Here is a 25738-nt window from a genome sequence, read left to right on the forward strand (position 1 = left end):
CATTTCTGATAGGATCGTTATTTGATAATATGTGAGAAGATACATATTCCATTAAAATGGAGTTCTTGAAAAGGATTCTCAAAAATCTCTAACACAGAAATGATCCTAATCCGTGAAAATGTTGCTGGATTATAAAACAATACTCTGTCTTAGTCAATCCTTGTCATCATTGTTTCACCTATGAATCGTACGGTCTATTTCAGAAAATGTGTCCTCTTGTTTTTGATAACAGTAGGATAACTAATTATTAAGAATATATTTCTTCAAATAGTGATATCTATACCGCGTACTGCTCGCTGAAGGCAAATTAATTGGACCTGAAAATCTATAAAAGCGATTAAATCTCTTCTCTAATCAGTTCCACGGTATTCATGAATGAAGACTATAGGTTTGTCTTCGAATTTGCAGCTAAATAGGAAGCAACAATGATTGTGCGTGAAACGTGATTCGGCACTCGAATATTTTCAAAGTCGTTTACAATAAACAGAAAGCTGCTGCTGATAGTTTATTCAAAAAGAAGCAGTAACCGCCAGGTTTCAACAGTAATTATCATGTTCAATTGAATTAAGCTGCGTTTCAATTGCAGCCACGGTCCTTTTTCATATCATACAAAGTTACTCGTTCGTGGACTCCTTGAATAATGACCCTCAAATTGGGACATTCCCATTCAAAAATCTGGGGCACCGCTTATGTCATTGTAACACGACATTTTCCAAAAGTCTCGTGTGACGTGATGCCTAACAGTAAAAGCATTTTATTCTTATTAATCCTATATAGGTTATTCGAATACAATAAAAAGGTGGGACACATTTTCTGAAATATGGTGTTGTTTAAGACTAAGAATATCTACTATTCAACCTACAGTGTACCTGACCCTAACACACCATCTCCCAAAAACCCTAAACCACCATCTACCTAAACCCTAGACCACCTAAACCTTCCTGCAAGTCATATCACCACCCATATCTCCCTGACCTACCACAGCCCCTCCCCCTTCTCTCCCTCCATCCCTCCCTCACTTTCCCTCCCACCCTCCCTCACCCCTTTCATCCCACCCTCCCTCTACCCCGTCCCTCCCACCCACCCTCTACCCCTTCCCTCCCACCCTCCCTCTACCCCTTCCCTCCCACCCTCCCTCTACCCCTTCCCTCCCCCAACCCAACCCACCCTCCCCAAACCCCACGGTTAGATGAGTTGAAATGTTCTGATGTTTTAGTTAGACGGATGGGAATCTAATGAAGATGAGAGAACATTAAATCACTGTTCAATCACAGGATGAAGTTAATGCAGTGATCTGTACTCTGTATCTGTACACAATGTTACGTGTATCTGTAACTGTTCAATCAGTACAGCAGTAAAATCTACAGAAATCCTAACTCTATGGATCTACATATCTAATTTTCATAAAAGAACATGATTGATAACAGTTGTGTTATTGATATCAGAGACCAGTTTCATATTGATTGAAATAACGTATTGAGTGTATCCACAGTAGGAAACCAATAAACCTGCTTTATTCGTTTTTGTATCACTGAAATTACAACCCGAAAGCCGAAATAACCCCTTAGCAAATACACACCAATATCAGTGGAGGTAATTTGGATGGATTGAACAAAATTAAAGACGCAACAACTAACTGTGATTTCATTTTCAAACATGGTTTAAGATACTTTAAAACTGGTCCCTTAAATCAAATTAACAACTGATAAACAGTGATAGTGGTATGAAAAATTATACTTATCTTGAACTTCCATTCATTGACGTCCTGTGATGAGTCCCAAGAGTCTGATTAAAACAGCGATTTTTCTTTTCCTTTGCTGAATCCGAAGGTGTGATTATAAAACCGTAATTCTTTCATGTGCTCTGTGCTGAATCCAAGAAAGTCTTATTCTAACACAGTGACGCCTGTGTTGAGTCTAGTAAAGTCTGATTGTAACACAGTGATTCCTTGTTTAACTGTGCTGAATCTAAGAAAGTCTGATTTTACACTGGGATTCCTTGTTAGCCAGCCTGTGCTGAATCCAGAAATCTCACTGGAAAATGATACCTATGATAGAAAAATGATAGAAATGATAGGAAAATCTCAAGACGTTTTGTTTCCTTAGCAAAAACCGCAGAATAGTCAAATTCTAAAATCAAACTTACCAAATTGCTTGTTCTAATCTGTAGTTGATTCATTCAGGATTGTTTTGTGTACTTTTATTTTAGGTTCCTCCAAAGTTGAACATGAAAGAAAGAAATACAGTTATGAAAATCTCCGTTAACAGTTTCAACCTCATTTGTAGCAGACAAGCATGTACGTCTATTTTCACTGTTTCTGATATGGATTCTACATGAAATAGTTAATCTACACGTATACAACCGTAAACATAGATATCAAGTATTCAAAATGATACGGAATAGGGACAGGATGAATTCACACGGAACCAAACCTACTTAATTCACATTTTTAAGAATCATTTCATTACAACGAAATGAGACGAATTTTAAGGTCAAGAAATATAGATACCCACAATATCTGATATGAAATATATTTGCACCATATTAACCCATGTTATAAACACTTACCGACTATTGAAATGCTGATTTCTGGGGTGGGTAGGGAGGGTGGTAATGTTTGGAATAAGGTTTGGTTTTGGTATTCGTGTTGTATGTTAAAGCACGCCATTTTCCTGCACTATAAAGTGAAACCCGCAGTGGACACGATGACCACATACGTCATAATGTTCCAAATTCGCGCAATGCGCATGTGTCAGATATCTAAATATCAAAAATGTCAATCGGGATCGAATCCTGGCAGAGCGACATATAGCCTCAGATATCGGAAGTCTGACGTCCACCCCATTCATTGTTCTTCTTTGATGGAAATTCGGCTACTTTCCTGATAATGGTAATACGTAAATTCTACAGTTTATCATACGCTAACTATCTGATAGTTTTTTCTATCAGTGATTTAGCTGTTTTGATCAATTTTACACTGATGCCTGTTATAAGGTATGTTCGCTTGCATCTAAACATTGGACCCACCTGAGCCATATACCTGGTAAAATCAGTAATAATTGTCCCGTGTCCTATTAGCTCCAAATTTGTTTGAAATTGTTATTTTATTTGATTTTTGATATGAAACGTTTAGTTTTCTTTTGTAACATAAATAAGTTGAGGTAAGTGCGAAGTATCGCTGGTGAAACGACAGAAAAGTAACACATTATACCAAGAATAGTAAATATGACTTTAGTAAACAGGTGGTTGCATCATGCACACTCAGTTTACTATATAAAGAGGAGATTTTATAGCGTTTGGCAGAAACATCTGATACGGGGTTTAGCGCAGGAAGGTTAATTTATAAGATGCGTTCACATCATTGTCGTCGATTCTCAAGCTAACTTCTACCCACAGCGCAGAATCGGCACCGGGCCTCGTCGTTTTTGGTGGTGGAGAACCCGATACAGTCACATCATACATACAACTATACCGCTACAATAACAGTCTTTATCTGTACAAATTCTGTATCTGTGAAGAAGTCTCTGTGTCTGAGACACACGAATCGAATTGCTGTTGTCGTATGATAAAGTTTTCGCGTTTTCTCTGCGTGAATACTTAATAATTTCCTAAACTCAATGAACTATTCGAGTTTCAAAAGTTTCACCCGAGGTGTATTTTACGCACTATACAAACTTCCACTTACAAATGAGTCAGAAACTTTAGAGAGTTGGTTTTTCATCAATGAGATAATAGAGAAACAGCCGTAACCGTCATGACATGTAAACGCATCATCCCCGCAGTGATCCTAACACAATATATATCGACAAATTATATTCATTTGTATAAATGCTTCTGAACAAATCGTACGCGTTTATTCTCGTTATAATGGTTTCAGAAGAACACCGGGTTGAGCATGAATTTTCACACAATGAATTCTACTCAGATGCATGTTGGCCGCGCCTACCACAGTTATATCGTGATCAGATCTGTAGATAACAAATCTTATGGCTACCGCAAGGTTTATATCGTCACTTTGTTGCTTTTATTTCTGTCGGGTGGTTTTGGAAATGTAGCTAGTTTCCTGATAATGATAAGTCGCAGATTCCGCAGTTTATCTTACGCTAACTATCTGATCGCTTTGTCTATCAGTGATTTTGTGGTTTGTATTGGTTTTGCACTGATGCCTATTATACAGTTTGTTCTCTTGCACTTATACACGAGTCCAATATTCGTGATAAATTCACTAATAGGTTGCAAAACTTATGAATTAATAATGGGAGTTATTTGTGCCATTAGTTCGTGGTTGATAGTAGCGATATCTCTAGAACGTGCGGCAGTTGTTCTCTTCCCGTTCACATCTCGTTTGATATGTACACCTAGATTCGCCCGTTGCACCATTGGGATTATTTGTTTGAAGAATCTATTGGTAATAGGGATCCCACGACTGATAACTTTGTCTTTTTCTCATCCATATTTTGGGTGTTACTATGAATTATCAGACCAGGTTGTATTCTTTACCGTCGTCATTCATAATTACATCTTACCCTTATCCTTGATAATAACATCAAATCTTATTATTATAATTCAGTTATTCATAGGTCCAAAAATAGTTTCGTCCGATCGGAAAACTACAAAATCAAAACGTACGACAATAATGCTTGTAACAGTTTCACTCGCATTTGCAATGTTCACACTTCCAACTTCCGTAACACCTTTCTTAGAAACTTCCATGAGGAAAATCCTATTTGACGTCACCACTCCACTTCAACTCTGTAATTACGTGATTAACTTTTACATATATCTTTTACTGGGGCGAGAAATTCGTGAATATTTCTGTATGAAAATCCGCTGAAGAAATTCAGTAAAATAATCATACGTAGTAAGTTTGATTATAATCATGGCTCGAGAACTGGTTCCAGAAACTTCGGTCAATAATCTATTCTCACTCGCTGTTGTGCGAATACTACAGAAATAAGACAAAAACCCCACACAAACATCACAAAACCCAAAACAGCAAACTTAAAATGTAAGATTTGAGAACATGGTGCAAGCCCTGTGATACTGAACTCTCCGCTAATCGCTCCTGGATAATTAACTGGTATAATGCGTATGGAGTGTTAGCTAAAGGACGTAGAGAAGTTGCCCAACAATCACACTCATTTATTGGTCCTTTTGGAAATTGGGCTACTTTCCTAATAATGATAAGTCGTTAATTCTACAGTTTATCATACGCTAACTATCTGAACGTTTTGTCTATCAGTGATTTAGCTGTTTTCGTCAATTTTACAGACTTATGCCTGTTATAAGGTCTGTTCGCTTGCAACTAAACATTGAACCCATGCACTAAACTTGTAGATATTAAAAGAAAGTTTTTACTACTATATTTCACAAACCCAACCTGAGATGTTCTCCTGCTCGTCTCAAAAACTGGGCCGCCGAGAAAACATCAGACACTGGGGAAGTGACTAATGTTAGTCTGATTAACCCACTGAAATATATACGTTTTTCCCTCCACTTTATGTTTGTCGCTTATTTATTCGCACTATTGCTTCAAAGATTGTTTTCCCGCTCATCCGGTGTTTCACAGGGCCCGGTTTTTCGAGTTCTGGTTTCAGACATCATCCTCGGAGTCCGTAACCGGGATTTGAATATCAAAATCCTCGTCCGGGTTTTATTGACGCCGTAATCAGTCAATTCAATTAAGTTTATTGCATTCACGTGTTTAAAGCTCGACCTGATATTAAAACTTTAATTGTAAGTAGATCGTCAAATGTCTCCATAAATTTACCCTCAATTCTCTTATTCCATCATCAGAGTATCCCACTTCGGTAAAAGTGCAGATCCGCACCTCTCGTGATTGACGCAATCTGCTGATGAATGCCACTGCCAGAATCCTGGCTAAAATATTTCTACTACTTACTTTCTAGTGAAGATATCTTAAAATTAACCAATGGCAATGTACTGAATTGCTGATGACATTCTGAATCTGAAACAATGATATTTAACGTAATTGATTGAACCAGTTACGCGGAGAGGTGCGGATCTGCACTTTTACCCCCACTTCAAACATAAACCCAAGCCGAAAGGGCTTATTCCTTCAAGCAGAGGAGAAGTAGTCTGTTCCCAAAAAAAATCCTACATACAATACACAAGGTAATCATTGCCTCCTCTGATTCCACGCTACTAAGTTAGCAGCACCCTGCTCACCCTTGTCTGGTCCTAGTCCCCCAGCCGTTGTTCCCTAATAGTGGACAATTTGGGTAGGGGAACCTGGGCGTAGACTGGAGTATCAAAGTTATTCTCTTCTAGGCCAGGGGTAAATCCTCAATCTAGGTGACAACCACCATAGACTCATAGTTACAATGAGAAACCATGTTTTAAAATGTTCCCAGGGACTATTTTTCTTCCACATCTATGAAACCCAGCCCTGGTATTCAGACTATACCCTTGTCGTTGCTGTGGCCTTATCAGCCGGATGATCAATTTTAGAGGATGATGAAATTTAGCTATTTTCATGTTATTATTTATTAGGCAGGTGTCAATGTGTGTGTAAGATGCAGGTGTCGAATCCTAACGATGTAAAGATCTATAACCTGAGCGCGGGTAAGAGTCTCCCCGAGTGGTTATCAGATCGCAAAAAACGACAACTTCAGAAAAAAGACGTCGATATCCGACGACGCGTGACGTTGATGCAAGATTTCGAGATGCCGACCGTTAGTAACTGTATGCGTTTATCACGAGACGGTAAATATCTCTACACGAGCGGCGTTTATAAACCGAGAATCCGTTGCTATGACGTCGCGGAGATGTCGATGAAATTCGAACGTTGCGTCGATTCCGAAGTCGTTAAAATGCATTTATTATCGGACGATTATTCGAAACTGATTTTACTGCAGAGCGATCGATATCTCGAATTCCACGCTCAATTCGGCCGATATTATCGCACGCGAGTTCCGAAGTTCGGTCGAGATATCGCGTATCTGGAATCGACGTGCGAGGTCTACGTAGTCGGAGTCAGTCCCGAGATTTATCGAATGAATCTCGAACAGGGCCGGTTTATGAATTCCATCAAAACCGAAGCAAAGGAAATCAATTGTTGCGAGTTTAATCCGGATCATTATTTATTCTCGTGCGGTACGTCGGAAGGTAAAGTGGAATGTTGGGATCCGCGTGACCGGACTCGAGCCGGGATTCTCGATTGCGCCGAAGCGGTCGCCGCGATGGATGAAGATATAAAACACGTCCCGGCGATTAAATCGTTAAAATATCGCGACGCGTTGAATTTCGCGGTCGGAACCGACACCGGTCAAATCTTACTCTACGATATCCGCTCGTCTAAACCACTCGTTACTAAAGATCACATGTACGGTCTACCAATCAAATCGCTGGAATTCCACCGAGCGGGTGGCCTTGACCTCGTCATGTCGATGGATAAAAAGATTTTGAAATTATGGTCGCGTCAAACGGGAAAAGCGTTCACGTCGATCGAACCCGGAACCGATTTAAACGATTTATGCGTTTGCGACGAGACCGGTTTATTCTTCATGGCGAACGAAGCGCCGAAGATGTTGGCGTATTTCGTTCCGGCTCTCGGCCCGGCGCCGAAATGGTGCGCGTTCCTCGATAACCTCACCGAGGAGTTAGAAGAGAGCAATCTACCGACGGTTTACGACGATTATAAATTCGTTACTCGTAAAGAATTAGACGAACTCGGTTTAACTCATTTGATCGGATCGAATCTACTGAGAGCGTACATGCACGGTTATTTCCTCGATATGAGACTGTATCATAAAGCGAAGTCGATCGTCGAACCGTTCGCTTATGACGATTACAGAAAACAGAAAATCAGAGAGAAAATTGATAAACAGCGCTCGAACCGGGTTATCGTCAAGAAACTTCCGAAGGTACGTTCAGATAAACGAGTACTGCTTACATCCCTCACTCAGGGAGTCAGTTACATCTTAGATTTAATAAGGCCAGCGAGCTCACTTTGGTTCTATATCCGACTGACCCATCTTTAGATGTAAGACCATTTTAGAACTTGAGTCAAGAACATGTCCATGATTATGACTAATATTCCTGAAAACAATATACACTGTTCAAGTCCGACCTTCTTGGACCGTGAAAGTTTTTCCCAACCAAGAGTTAAGCAGTTACCAGACACCTCTGAGTTAAACACTTATCTCCTAGAGTTGTTCAGATCGGACCTTAGACGAGTCGACTGTTAATAGTTGCGATGGTTCTAGTTGTCGCTAAAAGTGAGTTTTGTATTTTATATTTTGCAGGTAAATAAAGCTCTAGCCGCAAAACTATTGGTCGAAGAACAAGACGTACCGCAAACTAAGAAACAGAAGAAACAGGCGCAAGCAGCGAGTAATTTACTGAAAGATTCTCGATTCACGGCGATGTTTGAGAATCCGGATTTCGAGGTGGACACGGAGAGCGCCGAATATAAACTACTGAATCCCGTCGTTTCAAAAATAGACAAACAAAAACAGAAGAAACAACAGCAGGCGATATTAGCGGCTCAGTTCGAAGAGGTAGAGGAGGGTGAGGAGGATGGACGAGCGAGTAGCGACGAGGAAAGTAGCTCCGACGACGATCAGGAATTACGACGCGAATTCCGTAAACAACATCGTCTCGTTCGAGAACAACAATACCTAGAGCGTCGTCGCGGTAACCGCAGCGCCGATACGGACGCGGGAACGAAGGTTAAATTCATGGAACTGAAATCGTCGTCGGACGTCGCCAGTTTAAATAAAAACTCGACCGCGTCGAAAGTTGATCGGAAATCGAAATCAAGTTTCGCCGATCGATTGAAGAGTTTAGACGACGGAACCGGAGTTCGTAAATCGATCACCGGCGGACACGAGATGACCTTCACCTTGAGAAAATCGGATAAAGAGCAAAAATGGCGCGAGAAGAATCACGCGCACCACGTTGAGAGACGCAAGATACGCCGATCAGCCGGAGATTTACCCTCTAAAAAACCAACTAATAAATACTGGATGGGGAAAAGGGTCACTTGAATATCAATGAAATAAATCAATATTCTATGTATTCATTCAATAGTTATTCATTCAATCTGGAGCAGTTTTAATTCAGGTGGCAGCACTAGAGGAGGTTCACTGTCTGGATGCCCGGCAGCAGGACTCAGTTACACTTCTACGGTTCGTCCATAGGTGTTACAGTTCGAAATGATAAACTCTAAGGGTTTGAATCCACGGGGCAGCACTTGAAGTTTCTTCAACAGCAATGAAAAGACAACTAAAATCAATATTCTTGAATTCATACGAAGCATTCTCTTCTTGATAAAACCAATACAAATAAATTTGCATAATAAAGAAATGCACAGTTTACAATGATTTTATCAATGAATAACTACACAATACAATACGAGATATTGACACTTATAATATACACAAATATTGCATCATCATCACAAAGTTTCACAACGCGCCATGGAAACAATTCTCCGGCTGGTCAGTGGGCCATTACGACATTATGAGAGTTATGGTTTCAGTAGACAACTGTCTAATGCAATTGAAGATAAACTACCAGAGAATTAGACTCAAATCTTTTTGAAACATTTTCTAAAATTTTGTAGTTTTTTCTACGTGTCGTGGGAGTTATCTTTTTATTTATTAGATGGCGCTCGGGCATTAAATGTCGAACATCAGTAATAGATGGCACAGTGTAGCCAGGCACCTCTTAAACTCAAATGTTTATAAATGCAACGATTAATAAAATGCACTCAGTTCAGTTTGGAAGAGGTATCAATTTTTTTGCGTAATGAAAAGCTATAGATATTTCAGTTGTAAATACTCTCGCTGAATCTCTGAATTATTCATAAATCTATTAATTTTTGGGGGCAAAATCTATTCTAGGAATTTTGATCTCGGAGTACAAAAACATAACTAATTAAATAATCATTAATTACACTTAGCTATCTATAACTAATTAATTATCATACAAGCATTTTATATATATGTTTACCATTTACACAACTACGAATAAAAATTTCTAGTGAATATAGATTGAATTATTGATGAATACATGAAGCATTTATAAAAACATTTAATACATTTAGAGAAAAAGATACAGTTTTTTTGAGGCCGTTTATAAAGTAGAGTTCGCAATTAGTTCGCTTGTACCTTGTATTTAAAGCATTATGTACATGGGGGAAAAAGTGGAATTTTTTGTCTCCTGCTGCGTAGATGTGTATGTACTTAATAAACGGCCCCTTTTTTGGTTGATATTTGGTTTTGTTTCATGTTCTAGGTTTATATATATATTGCTACTTAAAAAATAGTACTACTACATGTACTTCTACTGTACACAGGTGAATTACAGGTTACAGTCTCAAAAACAGTTTTCTATTCATTCTGAACTTGCTGATAACGAATAAAAACCCACAGTAGATTCGTAGAAACAGTTTATTTCCTAACAGTTTATAGGTTAAAACTAAACCTCACCTTCACTATTTTTTTTAAAATTAACCTCGAAACTGTAAGGAAATAAACTGTTTCCACAAAAATCTTTTTTATTCGTTAACTTTACTGAGATTTATATCAGTTCACTACAGTCTTGCTGATAATGGTTTCTTATTTTCGTTGTCACTTCGTATTGATATCGGTTTAAGTAGATATTGACTAGATACGGTACCGCGATCAGCGGTGATGACGCGCGGTACTAGAATCCTATATCATTGTTTTCGTTTAAGCGAGTTATAGCTGCTCAGAATGTACCTTAAATATTCCATACATCGCGTAATACTGAAACAACACGTTACTCTCTATCGAAGGCACAGCATCAACAATTTACCACTAAAATCACTACAACTACCGATTCACTATTCAAAGCCACTTTTACCTAATTATTGAGCAGATGTTTGTATTAAATCGAATTCTTCTATTGATGCCGAATCGATCTTAATAATTAATTACATATACATGTAGTCAGTCTCTACTGCTTCATCAATGCAAGTACCAAAATAATCTGCAACCTGGATACTGCATCCCTTCGCTCAGCCTGGACCCGTACTTTTCAGAGGGGGGTTGGCACAAGGCTGTAGAGGGTAGTTCTAGGCTATAGAAGGTGGAGTGATTCCAGGCTGAAAGGAAGGGTGGCTCCAGGCTGAAGTAGTTTGCTCCAAGCTGCAATATTTTTGATACTCCCCTACCCTCCACTCGCTGGTGTTTTAGAGTGGCTGGTTTATTTTTTCTTGCCCTTGCCACCGATAGTAGCCGATAGAGTTGATGATTGCTGTTGAGCTGCCAGCGTTGCTGCTTGTTTTTTCTTGTTAAACAGATTAATCTCTTCCTCCATGAATTTACGTTTGTCTTCGATACGTTTTTTCTCCTCCGCGTGCTGTTTCTTCAGAGCATCAAATTTCAAATGTAACTGTTTGAGAATAAACGACAAAATGTCAAGTTATAGTCCTTTAACCGGGAAAACTGGAATGGAACCAGACGGTATCAGACCCCCTTCATCCTACTCTAATATTACAGGTCCCTATAGATCAATCATTCCGGGATGTTTGAAAGGAGAAAATTTCTAATTGAGGAAGCATCTGCATCACTTTCATATCCCAATTACAGTAGACTCCTCCTAAATCGGTACTGTTTATCTCGGTAAACCGTTTATTTGGTGGTTTTGTAAGCAAATTTCTATCATCCACACTAAGTAAACTTGGTTTCTAATTTGGTAAACGGCGAAGGAGTCTTAAAACCGTGTTTTAACTCACATCTTTCTCTGAATCTTTCAATTCGGTTTCTTTTTCTTTCACCCGAACTACGAACATTTGTCTCATTTCTTCCTCGCGTTTTTGGAGCTGCGCTAAATGTTCCTGACGTTTCTGTTCGTAAGTTTCTTGAAGGCTGAAATAAATAATACAACAATCACGTCCACAGTTTCATCACCGATTGATTCAAATGTCAAAACATCGTCAAATGTTAAAATGAAAACATCGAAAATAGTGTCAAATGTTAATCGATAATGCAAAAATTCACAATATAGATTATGAAAGGTTATCTAAAATGAAGTTGTCCAAAAATTACAACTTTAACTATTGGTTTAATTTCGATTAGAACAAATATTAATCAAAACTGATCAGTTTTTTTTTAACTGCAAGTTAGTGAAATCAGATTTGAAACTCTTACTGTCGACTAGTGTCAATTACTGCTGATTGAATTGATTTTATAAATCTAACATCATCGATGTTACTGTAAGTAGTAAAATTTTCAAACCAAAATTTTATTTTAAACAGAAAGACACAATAAAATTTGTCTTGGAATAATTTTTTGACATTAAGTCCTTAATCAGCACTTTTAAGATTTTATCTGAAAAGTAACCAACAATCGGGACCTATCCCAAATTTTTCCAATAGCACTTTTCAGACTTTATCAGACTCGCTACAAGCCCCGTGTGATGATTGAAATATCGTCGTACCTAGATCCATCATTATCAGCGAATCCCATCGATATTAAGCGGTTTTTCCGGTATAATTCGTAGTGTTTCGAATGAGTTTTCTCGCGTAAATCTTCCATATTCGTGCGTAACAACATCTCGCGTAGTTTTATAAAATCGCAATGATTTTCATTCTCGACTGAAAAAATATTTTTTAGAAAATTGTTTTTAGAAATTTTGAACAGAAAAAACGACCGACGCAACAATGCAAACGGTTACGAATTTACCTTGTACGGTTCCCCACGGATACTGCCGCGCTTTCACCATCTTATTACCGACTTTAATCTCATCCATGCTTCCGACACAGGCGAACGGGACGTGACTCTATAATCATACCAGACACAAATATGAACTATTATACTGATGTACTCTACATAAGAATTCTCTTTACATCAAACGTAATGTCTAGAATATTAAATATAAGACTGCGATATTTCATAATTTTTGGTCATCATCTAAGGCACTTATCGTGGTAAGATTTGAATACATTTTTCGCAGTTTTATTTATACCTTTAACACTAGGGTGGAATTTTTAGTATTGATTAGTCAGCACTGAAAGGGTTAAATTTTTACTGAGTGTTCGACATTCTGATTTAATCTCAGTGATGAAGATAATGAATAATCCTACAACGATGACATTCAAAAGTTTCTCATTTGACATTCGTTCTTCATTTCAGGGATTTATCTAAATCCCATCTTCAGATAAATATCATCAACAACATTGCGGTATTTCTATTTAAACATGAAATGTAACTTACATTCATTTGTGCATTGATTTCCGCCACTGTTTCGTCATCAGTAGGGAATGAATAGATCTGAACTCCGTTGCTCACCAGTTCACTCATTATCTGTGAAACACATTTTATCACCATTAGATTCAGATTTGGTTTCTATTTAATTCGACTCTCGAGATTTGAAATTGTAAATACAGTAAACACAGCATACGACGATCAGTTTATATAAAATACACAGTGGATTTAACATTCTATGATGTCGAACAAACCCAGATATATTGTGGAAGATTTGATAAAAAATTATTTCTCAAAAAATCAGAACCCAGCTCTTCAGTTCGGCTAGGTTTGTATTTAGAGTCTTGTTTTTCCTCTTTTCGTCAAATCTTAACAACTAACACAAGAACTGGATCCAAGTATCATAAATTGGATTTTTCCGATATTCTCATTCATTCAGTAGGATTTTAGAAGTTTCATTACTTTGGCTTTGAATTTCTGTAATTCAGTTTTAGTGATTGTATCAGCTTTAGCTACAACGGGAACGATGTTGACTTTACTATCGAGTTTCTTCATAGTCACCAAATCAATAGCTTTCAACCTGAAATAAACCGCAATACAGAACTATTGAAACATAACCTACAAACTATCAATATTTGATGTATGAAACAATCTGCGGCAGGCGAGTAAGCCGGCCAGCTGTCACTATCTACACAAAAATCATTCATACAATTACCATGAAAGCTTTTATTATTACAGTGTAACATCATTACATTGAACATCAGGGCACCAGAAAATCTGTTCGTTATAACCGATAGTTTGTTACATCAAGAAGATATGAAATGTTTAAAATTGTCCAATTTGGGATGAAATTCTATGTTTGTAATAACCGAGCAATTGTTACATCATTAGTAATGAGGTTCCATTTTATCAGACTGAAGAGAAAGTGTGTATAGGGTGCCAGCAACTTATTCCTCATTGAGAATTCAAGAATTACAACTGATGTCATTACAACTGACTCTGTGGGTTATGAATGAAGCGGTAATACTTACGAATGTCCAGTCGGAGCTATGAAATATAAACACACATGAATTCTCGTGTCATGAAATGTGTGTAAAGCTCGTTTGATCTTTAATTCTTCTTGTAAAAACGCCTCGAAATTCTTATCGATGTAATCAATAATCGCTTTATAACTGAAAACACAAACAATAGCAGAAAATATTTACTATAACATGATTTACATAATGAAATTAGAGGTTGATTTTCAGGAGCCAGTTTAACAGTGTCGGATTCAAATTCTAACACACAAACTGTGGAACTGGATTCAGAACTGTGGAACCAGATCCAGAACTGTGGGACAGAGCCTAGAACTGTGGAACTGGATTCAGTGTGGAACCAGATCCAGAACTGTGGGACTGAGCTTAGAACTGTGGAACTGGATTCAGTGTGGAACCAGATCCAGAACTGTGGGACTGAGCTTAGAACTGTGGAACTGGATTCAGTGTGGAACCAGATCCAGAACTGTGGGACTGAGCTTAGAACTGTGGAACTGGATTCAGTGTGGAACCAGATCCAGAACTGTGGGACAGAGCCTAGAACTGTGGAACTGGATTCAGTGTGGAACCAGATCCAGAACTGTGGGACTGAGCTTAGAACTGTGGAACTGGATTCAGTGTGGAACCAGATCCAGAACTGTGGGACTGAGCTTAGAACTGTGGAACTGGATTCAGTGTGGAACCAGATCCAGAACTGTGGGACTGAGCTTAGAACTGTGGAACTGGATTCAGTGTGGAACCAGATTCAGAACTGTGGGACTGAGCTTAGAACTGTGGAACTGGATTCAGTGTGGAACCAGATTCAGAACTGTGGGACTGAGCTTAGAACTGTGGAACTGGATTCAGTGTGGAACCAGATCAAGAACTGTGGGACTGAGCCTAGAACTGTGGAACTGGATTCAGTGTGGAACCAGATCCAGAACTGTGGAACTGAGCCTAGAACTGTGGAAATGGATTGTGATTATAAATCGTACCTCTCCTCTTTATCAATCTGATCCCCGAATCCAACTGTATCAACGCAGGTTAACTTTAATCTCACATTGCTCTCACGTAAATCTACAAATATTAGAAAACATATAAATAACAGATTGAAGGGGGTAGGGTAAGAGGGGGGAAGGGTAAGAGGGGGGAAGACGAAGGAGGTTAGGGTAAGAGGGGGAAGACGAAGGTTAGGGTAAGACGGGGTAAGACGAAGGAGGTTAGGGTAAGAGGGGGGAGATGAAGGAGGTTAGGGCAAGAAGGGGGAAGACGAAGGTTAGGGTAAGAGGGGGTAAGACGAAGGAGGTTAGGGTAAGATGAAGGAGGTTAGGGTAAGAGGAGGGAAGATGAAGGAGGTTAGGGTAAGAGGGGGTAAGATGAAGGTTAGGGTAAGAGGGGGGAAGACGAAGGTTAGGGTAAGAGGGGGTAAGATGATGTAAGTACCATATGTATGAGCTTTAAGTTTCACTCCTGGTAGATCATGAGAACACGCCCCTGAATCAAACTCTGTATTAAACAATGTATTCATTAACGTCGATTTGCCAATTCCTGTTTCACCTAAAAATAAAACAAACAAATATTATAAAATGGCTTCACACAACCATAATCATTGAAAGAAAATTAGCTTTAATTCACTCTAAATCATAGAGTCACACTTCACTTCGCACATAGGTCATCTTAGAGACTCAGATCCAAGCCATAACTGTGCAACTAGATCCAGGATATCAACTCTTTACAACTGGATCCAGGATATCAACTCTTTACAACTGGATCCAGGATATCAACTCTTTACAGAGTTGAACTAAATTCTAAAACTTACCGACACACATGATGTTAAAACAGAATCCTTGAGATACGGATTTATTGACGAGCTGATCGGGAAGACTGTCGAATCCAACATGGCCGTTCAAATTCAACGGTCGCACATCTTGAGGTTTCGTCAGAGTAGCGTGCGGCGCCCTCTACAACGAGATAGCATTTCTATTCGCATTAAACTTAGTTGCAATAATGGTTTCCATAGACACGAGATGTTGTCAGAGTCATTGTCTACTTCAGTATTAGAGAAAAACCCAAAATTTAAAGAAATTTAGAAGTTTTTTCGAAACTGTTTAACAATTGAGTTGAAACTTTAAAATAATTCTCAATAGTTTTTTTTGTTGTTTCGATTGTCGAGTTTTTCTCTCGATGTAGTTGGAATAAATCCAACGGCGCGAGACGATGCCTAAAGCAGAGGAGAGTATGAACAAGCAGTGAGAGATGCAGAGTATCACAGCCTGTCATTAGTAAACCACACGACTGAAGAGTTCACCAAATATCAGTCACTAGAGACCATTTGGTCGCAGCGATGTTTGAAATACTAATAGAATCAGGATATATATATATATATATGTATATTTTGCGATGTGGTTGTGAATCATTCGACATGCGACAGTTGGTTATCTAATATAAGCAGGTGTTTTACACACAGAACACGAGATCTTCATGTATTTAAATAATGAATCAATACAGTTTAACTCTATAGCGAGTACAGTCCTATACGCCTCGCTCAGATATACAGTCAATTCATTACTTTCTTTAGAATTGATGTTTATCACTCGACATTCCACATCCCCCCCCAACCTCTCAGTTATCAATAATGAATTCAGACTGCGGTATAATGATGAATGTTATGTTTTTATAGCAGGTATGGGATCCATCAGCAGAGAACTGTAAATATGTAACAGATTTCTATATCGCGATCAATCATTAGTTTCTATGTGTAACTTAAATACTAAAATACTGCTGCTCATTAATTATGTATAAATATATGAAGGTTATTGATTGATTGTTCACTTCAAATTGTATCGAAGTTTGTTAGTTCACCACACATACACCTAAATCAATAGTACAATGAGTAAAACACTGGTCACACTGAACACTGACTTCAACAGTCACACTAGTGTCCACATCTTAGAGTCACACAGTGTCCAATACACTGACTTGATCTTCTTGGTAAACCGGTACATGTGTCACACACTAGTGTGTGACACCCTTTCCATACTTGATTGAATGGGACAAAAAAAAAACAGGATTAACAGCACTCAGTTAGGACTACAGTTCGACTACACAACTGTGGACGACTGAATGGAAACAGATCTTTTAATATCCACAGAATATAAACTTCTTAAATAGTGATTTCAGACAGAAAAATATACAGCCCATTATTGAATGAGGAGACATAGAGACTTACATCAGTGGTTTCAGTACCACACCTCAACTGACTACTGGTACTAACAGTAGCTGCAGCAGCAGCAGCAGTAGACGGTGTCCGTCTTAAACTAGAACTAGAATATTTATATCCGTCTAAATGAGATCTACGTTCGTCGTAGGTACCCGAATATTTCTGTGAGAAATAACTACTATACATTGTTAATCCATGTACAGAGAGAGACTGACGTGACTGCGTCAACACAGTATACAGACCAGCTGCTACCATCAGCACGTGCTGCCATCTATCGTCGACACCATGACTAATCTAGACTGATTTATTTACAGACATTTATTAATAATCAATAATTTTCAGCTGATAGTCAAATAATGAGTATAAACACTATCTATAGTAACGGGATCTTTTTCATGCAGTTGAGAGTTATAAATCTCATTCATTCCAACACCAAAATCTAACACAATCTTTTCTGCAGGCTTTAACAAAGTTATTCATTCTTTGGCCCCGATTACCGTCAAAATTCTTGAGTAAATAATGTTAAACATGTGAAAAACTCACTGCAGAATGGGAAATACTGAATTATTCGATGAAGTGATGTCATGGGGGACAGGGGGTTAAAAATGTCTAAGTAGTGAGTTTTTAAAACTCTGTTGCAGTATCAGTGAAACTGTTAAACAGCCATTCGACTGATAAGCCGTTGCATTACTGAAGTCATCCCAATTCAAATTACTTGATGTAAGGTCATCAACACAATAAATCTGATCTTGGAGTAATCACTGCATTAGCCTATTCAATGATTACTCCAAGATCCGTATGTCCCAGAACTATGATGACTTCAGCAGTGAGTTTGACTGAAAGAGTGATAAAGCATTGATTAACTATAGTTGAATGATTAGTCTTGGGTAATATTTTGATCGATACTTGCTTCTGATATTTCAGTAGTTATTGACAGGATATTCCGACTAGTATCCAGCAAAGAGTCAGTAGTTTGACTCCGTGAAGAGGAGTCAATAGTCGATGAGTCTTCAATCTGAATGAAAGTCATTCATGGATTCAACCACGCAGGGAGAGAGAAATATGACTCATACAACACTTCACTTATTTACATATAATTAAAACCGTTCCAGATAATCGAACCACGTCTTTCCTCCCTCAAGTTAAAAACTGGTTTCGTCATGCGGCTGAGTTTAGTTATTGTAATATATAAATTTATGATTTACGCTGCATGCTTTTATCATTAACGAGATGACACTAATTAAACAGATATCAGTAATTAACAAATAAACAAATCAGGCTAACAGGACATACACACAGAGATGAATGATTAAATTTGACAGCAGCAGAAGAGTCTGACAGCCAGACAGGACGAGCATCCCCTCTGTTCCCCGACTCAAAACGGGTGCGGTTTTGAAATGTAATCTTTCGACGGTCGATTCGAGCCTGAAATCGACTGAGATCGCTATAAATTCACGGTTATTCTTACCGGCATTCGTTGGATTTCAGCTCCAGCAGCCATTTTAATACTTTGTACGGCGCCACCTTCCATTTACTGGTAATTTATTCACGGATATTTCTATGATGATTCTCTATTCAATGTTCAATACTGGGTCAACCCGGAAATAAATTACTCATATTGACAGTGCGCCTGCGCGGTATCCCAAATCAAGGTCGAATACCCATTAAAAACACCAATTCAAATGATATTTCTTCCAAAACCTCGAAATTAGGAAATTTTTTAACAATATCGTTCTTTCAATTCATTCGATAAAGATTTTCGTAGATCACTATAATCGAAGTATGAATATTTTTCGGGCCATTCAAATAATTGGGATTCGAACTCACTGGTGAATCGATGGCTAGGGTTAGGGTTCGAGTCAGGTATGCGCATCCATTTCGATGACGTCAGTAAGCGCCGTCCATCGAACCACGCGTGCGCGAGTTTATATTTATTCACCGCGGACAGTATATAACCTTTCAGTAAACAAATACCGAATGAACTCTAGAAATCACGATATTGTCACAGAATTCTATCAAATCTGGTCAAATATCTAATAAAACTATATTTATTTTTTTCATAAAGATAACTAAGGGGAGAAAAATGAATTAAAGCCAATCAGCGGCGGCCGTGTATTAACCGCCCTGAAGCAGGAAGTGAAATGGCGGATCGAGGTGTATCGCTGTGAAATACTGCGAGAAAATTATCATAAAATCACTGTTTTCTATTGGATATACTGGCGTCGGAGCGGAATATCTAACAGATTGAAACAGAAACCGGTGTGTGAATATGGCTTCAGATCAGCCGAGTCAACCAGTCGACGAGAAAGACGTTAAAACAGTCGATGATATACTGAAATTACCCGGAAATGTTCAACTGAAGTTCGGATTATTGATCGGTTTGATAGAGGTTGGACAGGTCTCTGATAAAGATGTAGTCGATACTGTATTGAATTTGGTAAGTTTAGGAGGTCCACTCTCAGGTGGATGCAACAGTAAAGTGGATGTAATACGATTTAACAGCTGTTAATGTTGATAAGAAATCCTCCACAAGGTTAAACCTCAACTCAAAACATACTGCACTCACTGGTGACACTGACACTGAAGTACTACTGACTGCTAATAATGATAGTGAACGTACTGCAGAGAGTTGTACAATGACAAATCACACAGCACCAGATCCATTGTTACGCAGTAAACCATCGCACAATGATCTCATCCTGTGGAAGTTTCCATCCATTTTTAAGTGATTCTTTGAGGTTTTTTTATACAATGTTCTGCAGGTTCTAGGTTCATGTTGGATACAAAAAAGTTCTGTATACGTGACCCAAATCATCAGCCCATAACCTTAAGTATAGGCCTAACATCTGTTTGCAGCACCCTTCTGTTTGAAAAAATGATTTTTGTAGCCTACATAGAACAGTCCCTGTATAACTGTAGAGATAGAATACAGCTCAGTAATTGTTGTATTACCATTTCATGCAGTCTCATATTCAGCAAATATTTGCAGAAATTAATGTTATCAGTGAAAACGTTTTATTGCCCTGCCCTATCAGACTAATATATCATTGAATAGAATACAGCATTCAGTGCTGTGAACTTATATAGAAATATCAGAATCTATTTGAAGGGCAGAAACTGACAACTGACAGTGACTCGGAGCGAAGATAAGACATATTGTAGTAGGGAATAAAAGAATCTTTCATATGGATACGTGAGAATTTGTACTATAGAAAAATCAGTACTCATGAGTCTCATAATACCATCGGGTTTGAATCGCTGCAAGGGAGGAACATGACCTGACAGAGTGTCACGATGCAATCTGGTTCAAATCCCTGCCGAGGGTGGAATGTGGCAGAGTTTCACGATGCAATCAGGTTTGAAAGGAGGATTAATACATGTTATAAATCTCTGATAATACCTTGCTACATCCAGGTATCACATTGTTCACTACTGTATTCAGAAGTTGACTAGCTGCTTTCACTATTCTAGCATCCGCCTTTAAACACAATATCTGAGGAGATGCCGCTTGTTGCTGCTTCATCACTGACTCCTTACAAAAAACAAACAAACTTCAGACATTATACAGTTGTGTGGGTGTTCATTTGAGCGTCGAGACAAGTATTCATCAATTATACATGAAGGATAAGACACTAGTTGTCATCATTTCGAGCATTTCCTCGAATCATGCATAGGCCTACAGTCAGTTTTATCTTATTGAAGCTGTGAAGATTTTCAATTTAAAATGTAGATTTAGTGTTTTGTAAACGGTTGGTGACTTGCTGCTGGGGTGTTTTATGAATGATTGCTGACTTGCTGCTGGATTATTTTATAAGTGGTTCCTGACTGGTATTGATTGATGTATTGTAATCAATGTATTAGTTCACTACTCACTCTCTCATTACCAGTGCTTGATAACTGTTTGATTAAGAATAATGAATTGATGTTTCAGACACGTAGCCTGCCTGCACAGGGTAGTGAGGATGTTAGTTTGGTATCGGAGTCCTGACTATTTATAAACCTTTATTTTCTATCCCCCCTGAATTACTAATGATACATTACAATGATCAAAAATGAAAACTTATAGATTAACTGATATGTATTTGTCACTGATGTGAAACTGCATTTACTGCATTCAAATAGATGATACATGAATAGATCAATGTTTGAAATACAGTGAGATAGAGAGAGATGAATATTGATACTGACAGACACGTACCTGTATGTCTATATTCACCACACCAGTGACACGTACCTGTATGTCTGTATTCACCACACCAGTGACACGTACCTGTATGTCTGTATTCACCACACCAGTGACACGTACCTGTATGTCTATATTCACCACACCAGTGACACGTACCTGTATGTCTGTATTCACCACACCAGTGACACGTACCTGTATGTCTGTATTCACCACACCAGTGACACGTACCTGTATGTCTATATTCACCACACCAGTGACACGTACCTGTATGTCTGTATTCACCACACCAGTGACACGTACCTGTATGTCTATATTCACCACACCAGTGACACGTACCTGTATGTCTGTATTCACCACACCAGTGACACGTACATGTATGTCTGTATTCACCACACCAGTGACACGTACCTGTATGTCTGTATTCACCACACCAGTGACACGTACCTGTATGTCTGTATTCACCACACCAGTGACACGTACCTGTATGTCTATATTCACCACACCAGTGACACGTACCTGTATGTCTGTATTCACCACACCAGTGACACGTACCTGTATGTCTATATTCACCACACCAGTGACACGTACCTGTATGTCTGTATTCACCACACCAGTGACACGTACCTGTATGTCTGTATTCACCACACCAGTGACACGTACCTGTATGTCTATATTCACCACACCAGTGACACGTACCTGTATGTCTGTATTCACCACACCAGTGACACGTACCTGTATGTCTATTCACCACACCAGTGACACGTACCTGTATGTCTGTATTCACCACACCAGTGACACGTACCTGTATGTCTGTATTCACCACACCAGTGACACGTACCTGTATGTCTGTATTCACCACACCAGTGACACGTACCTGTATGTCTGTATTCACCACACCAGTGACACGTACCTGTATGTCTATATTCACCACACCAGTGACACGTACCTGTATGTCTGTATTCACCACACCAGTGACACGTACCTGTATGTCTGTATTCACCACACCAGTGACACGTACCTGTATGTCTGTATTTACCACACCAGTGACACGTACCTGTATGTCTATATTCACCACACCAGTGACACGTACCTGTATGTCTGTATTCACCACACCAGTGACACGTACCTGTATGTCTGTATTCACCACACCAGTGACACGTACCTGTATGTCTGTATTCACCACACCAGTGACACGTACCTGTATGTCTGTATTCACCACACCAGTGACACGTACAGCGAGGAGTTGTTCTCATCCCTCGTTTGTTCTCAATGGATTCAGTTTTTACTCATCACAGCTCATTACATCCCCTCATATTTAATCCTTGTTTCCATATATTAATAAGCCGGTTTAGTGAGTGACCTCACTTCACATCCTATTATCATCTAGAGGATTCACGCTGTGCCCAATTATGGTAATGGGACTATTGGAGGCTGGTGGACGGTCTCGGTCTCCCAGCCTCAAAATTTTCTCAAAGGCAGGGGTAGAAGCCATGTGATAACCATAGGTGGGAGCTGGTTGTAAATATCAGGTGACCAGCTATACACCAATCAAAAGCTAGGGTTAGGAGCCATGCGCTAACCCTAGGTGGGATCTGTTTGTAAATATCAGGTGAGCAGCTCTTGACCAATGACAGGCTAGGGTTAGGGTTATTGTTATGCAGATTCATTGACCAGCTATAGACTCATTTGCATAAAGTGCCAGCTCTAGACCAATGACAGGTTAGGGTTAGGGTTATTGTTATGCAGATTCATTGACCAGCTATAGACTCATTTGCATAATTGCCAGCTCTAGACCAATGACAGGTTAGGGTCAGGGTCACAGTGATTGAGTGACCAGCTATAGTCTCATTCATAATACTCTCTGCCATACACAACTACTATGATAATTGTTTACAATAAACACAATCTACTGAAATAACTAAAATCCCTCAGTTTACCACCCAGTTTAATTGGTGTGAAGTGTGAAACTATCTCTGGCAGGTGACTTCATTTACATTCACAATTTCTATCCTGTCTAATTTATCCAAGAACAACTATTGAATTATGTTTTTCAAGTCGTAACATTTTTTAACTCTTTATTTTGTTTTTTTTTTGTAAAAATGAAATATTGATTGATAGATGTAGATAGAATGCGGTTGTATTTGTGTGAAGTACTCTTCAATTCTCCAATATTCACTCAACATTCCCATACATTACACATTATATTTATTACTGAAATAGTCGAATAGGGCCTATTGAAAACACCAGTCTCATATCTGAGACTACTACAGCTGGTCTCATATCTGAGACTACTACAGCTGGTCTCATATCTCAGATCACTGGAACCGGTCCCATATTTAAGACTACTGGAATGTCATATCTGAGACTACTACAGCGCTGGTCTCATATTTAAGACTACTGGAATTTCATATCTGAGACTACTACAGCGCTGGTCTCATATCTGAGACTACTACAGCTGGTCTCATATCTGAGACTACTGCAGCTGGTCTCATATCTGAGACTACTACAGCTGGTCTCATATCTGAGACTACTACAGCTGGTCTCATATCTGAGACTACTACAGCTGGTCTCATATCTGAGACTACTACAGCTGGTCTCATATCTGAGACTACTACAGCTGGTCTCATATCTGAGACTACTACACCTGGTCTCATATCTGAGACTACTACAGCTGGTCTCATATCTGAGACTACTACAGCTGGTCTCATATCTGAGACTACTACAGCTGGTCTCATATCTGTGACTACTACACCTGGTCTCATATCTCAGATCACTGGAACCAGTCTTGTATTTAAGACTACTGGAATGTGGTTTCAGATATAAGATCAGTTCTAGTTTTATATGTGAAATCACTAGAACTGGGGTCTATGAGTGAATCCAATTCTTGCAATGAAGAAAAACATGTTTTTACGTATTGATTTGGGAGGTAATAATCAGCAGCAAGTCCTCAGGTCCCGCACTCCGCTGTTTTATCGGATATTTTTTCAGTAGGAAGTTGATTTAGTGACATAACTCACACAGACAATTCAATTTCCTAGCAGTATGTGGATGGGAGCTGTTGATGAGAATAGCGTATCCACGAGGCAGGAGATATTCACCAAAAACAATAATACGAAGAGAGAGAACTACAAAAAGTGAACAGACTCCGCACCTGACAGCGCAGCAGAGTGAAACAGACACCTGTTGTTTTATCATTGAGTAAATAGATTGGTGTATTCCTAAAGATTCCCGAGGCCTTGAGGATGAGAAGGAGGATGAGAGTGAGAGGGAGAATGAGGAGTTAACTACATAATGTAGGAATTCTACATCAAATAAGATCAGTGTTGAGACTACGAAGTGTTGATGTATATTGATGTTGATGTGGGACACACCGAATATAGCTATTAACTGATTGTTTATTTCGTTGCCAATGATACATTGACGTTTTACAATTCATGTTTTTCTCAATAGCAGCAGCAGCAGCGGCAGTATCAGCAGCAGCAGTATCAGCAGTATCAGCTCATCATTGATACCATAGATACTGATACATAACTGTTTCCAATCGTCACGCTCGTTCAAGCAATCTGAATTCAATGCTTTCAAATTTTTGTCGAAATATCTCTACCAGCACTGGGTTTGTGGTTTACAGAATGTCTGGACCCCATATCTGAGTATGACTGTGGATCTGAGTTCATCAATCAGAACAGCAATCACAGAATGCTGTGTGATAATGATAGTGATTAAGTGTGAGGGGAGTGAATAGTGTCAGGAGGGAACGGGGTCCTAGAGAAATTCATCTGATCTCACTGATATCTCGGTGATCAATTATTCATTGTCTCAGATACTGTGTGTGATAATGTACTGAGAATCTCATAATGAGATCTCGATATCATTTATCATTTTTTTCACGCTATTATCTTCATTATTATACAGCTATTGATTGTGTCTGACACCTGGCTATGTACATAAACAGCCCTTAGTCATAGTTTGGTGTAAAGTATAAGATTTAAGGTTAGAATAAAAATCTGTGTCAGAAATAGACCACTTATTTTTACACCAAAATCAGGAGCGCCAAATAAAGGGACAGGGAAAAAGAACTCGGTCGGCCGTTGTTTGGGGTCACGTGACATCATGACAATCG

General features: G+C 38.9%; 4 protein-coding genes across 6 annotated transcripts in view; 3 read left to right on the top strand and 1 right to left on the bottom strand.

Moving 5' to 3' along the window:
* Nucleotides 1-5685: 5685 nt before the first annotated feature.
* Nucleotides 5686-9031, top strand: LOC141905422 (nucleolar protein 10-like). The gene is made up of 3 exons (XM_074794280.1): nt 5686-5736; nt 6514-7886; nt 8268-9031. The coding sequence occupies exons 2-3, from the start codon at nt 6537-6539 to the stop codon at nt 9009-9011; spliced, it is 2094 nt and encodes a 697-aa protein (XP_074650381.1). The 5' UTR covers nt 5686-5736; nt 6514-6536; the 3' UTR covers nt 9012-9031.
* A 230-nt stretch (nt 9032-9261) lies between these two features.
* Nucleotides 9262-19017, bottom strand: LOC141905425 (septin-2-like). 3 transcript variants are annotated; one of them, XM_074794286.1, is made up of 12 exons: nt 18901-18965; nt 18343-18447; nt 16032-16173; nt 15656-15769; nt 15208-15289; nt 14231-14371; nt 13662-13779; nt 13209-13298; nt 12678-12774; nt 12433-12589; nt 11729-11861; nt 9262-11385 (listed from the first exon to the last, which is right to left on the bottom strand). In XM_074794286.1, the coding sequence occupies exons 1-12, from the start codon at nt 18961-18963 to the stop codon at nt 11197-11199; spliced, it is 1431 nt and encodes a 476-aa protein (XP_074650387.1). In that variant the 5' UTR covers nt 18964-18965; the 3' UTR covers nt 9262-11196. The 3 variants fall into 3 exon arrangements, with proteins under 3 accessions (XP_074650387.1, XP_074650388.1, XP_074650386.1); XM_074794287.1 differs by lacking the exon at nt 18343-18447 and having other exon boundaries at nt 18901-19017; XM_074794285.1 differs by lacking the exons at nt 18343-18447; nt 18901-18965 and adding an exon at nt 17442-17843.
* A 565-nt stretch (nt 19018-19582) lies between these two features.
* The window catches only part of LOC141905415 (neurobeachin-like), a 67334-nt gene continuing 61178 nt past the window's right edge, over nt 19583-25738 (top strand). Inside the window, exon 1 of the mRNA XM_074794272.1 lies at nt 19583-19869. Coding sequence (XP_074650373.1) covers nt 19702-19869 — 168 coding nt within the window. The 5' untranslated portion in view covers nt 19583-19701. The remainder of the gene's footprint in view (nt 19870-25738) is intronic.
* LOC141906472 (uncharacterized) lies at nt 20761-25135 on the top strand. The gene is made up of 3 exons (XM_074795776.1): nt 20761-20788; nt 21623-22172; nt 25069-25135. Exons 1-3 carry the CDS (start codon nt 20761-20763, stop codon nt 25133-25135), a joined length of 645 nt encoding a protein of 214 aa, XP_074651877.1.

This window comes from Tubulanus polymorphus, chromosome 5, assembly GCF_964204645.1.
Source record: "Tubulanus polymorphus chromosome 5, tnTubPoly1.2, whole genome shotgun sequence".
NCBI classification, from domain to species: domain Eukaryota; kingdom Metazoa; phylum Nemertea; class Palaeonemertea; order Tubulaniformes; family Tubulanidae; genus Tubulanus; species Tubulanus polymorphus.

Bases quoted from the DNA above. Each gene is read 5' to 3' on its own strand.
- LOC141905422 (XM_074794280.1), top strand. From the start codon at position 6,537: ATGCAGGTGTCGAATCCTAACGATGTAAAGATCTATAACCTGAGCGCG. The intron at 7,887-8,267 runs GTACGTTCAGAT...TATATTTTGCAG, and splicing joins TCGTCAAGAAACTTCCGAAG to GTAAATAAAGCTCTAGCCGC.
- LOC141906472 (XM_074795776.1), top strand. From the start codon at position 20,761: ATGTGGCAGAGTTTCACGATGCAATCAG. The intron at 20,789-21,622 runs GTTTGAAAGGAG...TGATACTGACAG, and splicing joins GAGTTTCACGATGCAATCAG to ACACGTACCTGTATGTCTAT. The intron at 22,173-25,068 runs GTATGTCTATAT...TTTTCTCAATAG, and splicing joins CACACCAGTGACACGTACCT to CAGCAGCAGCAGCGGCAGTA.
- LOC141905425 (XM_074794285.1), bottom strand. From the start codon at position 17,687: ATGGTAGCAGCTGGTCTGTATACTGTGTTGACGCAGTCACGTCAGTCT. The intron at 13,780-14,230 runs GTAAGTATTACC...GGTTTATTTCAG, and splicing joins ATAGCTCCGACTGGACATTC to GTTGAAAGCTATTGATTTGG. The intron at 13,299-13,661 runs GTAATGAAACTT...TGTGTTTCACAG, and splicing joins TACAGAAATTCAAAGCCAAA to ATAATGAGTGAACTGGTGAG.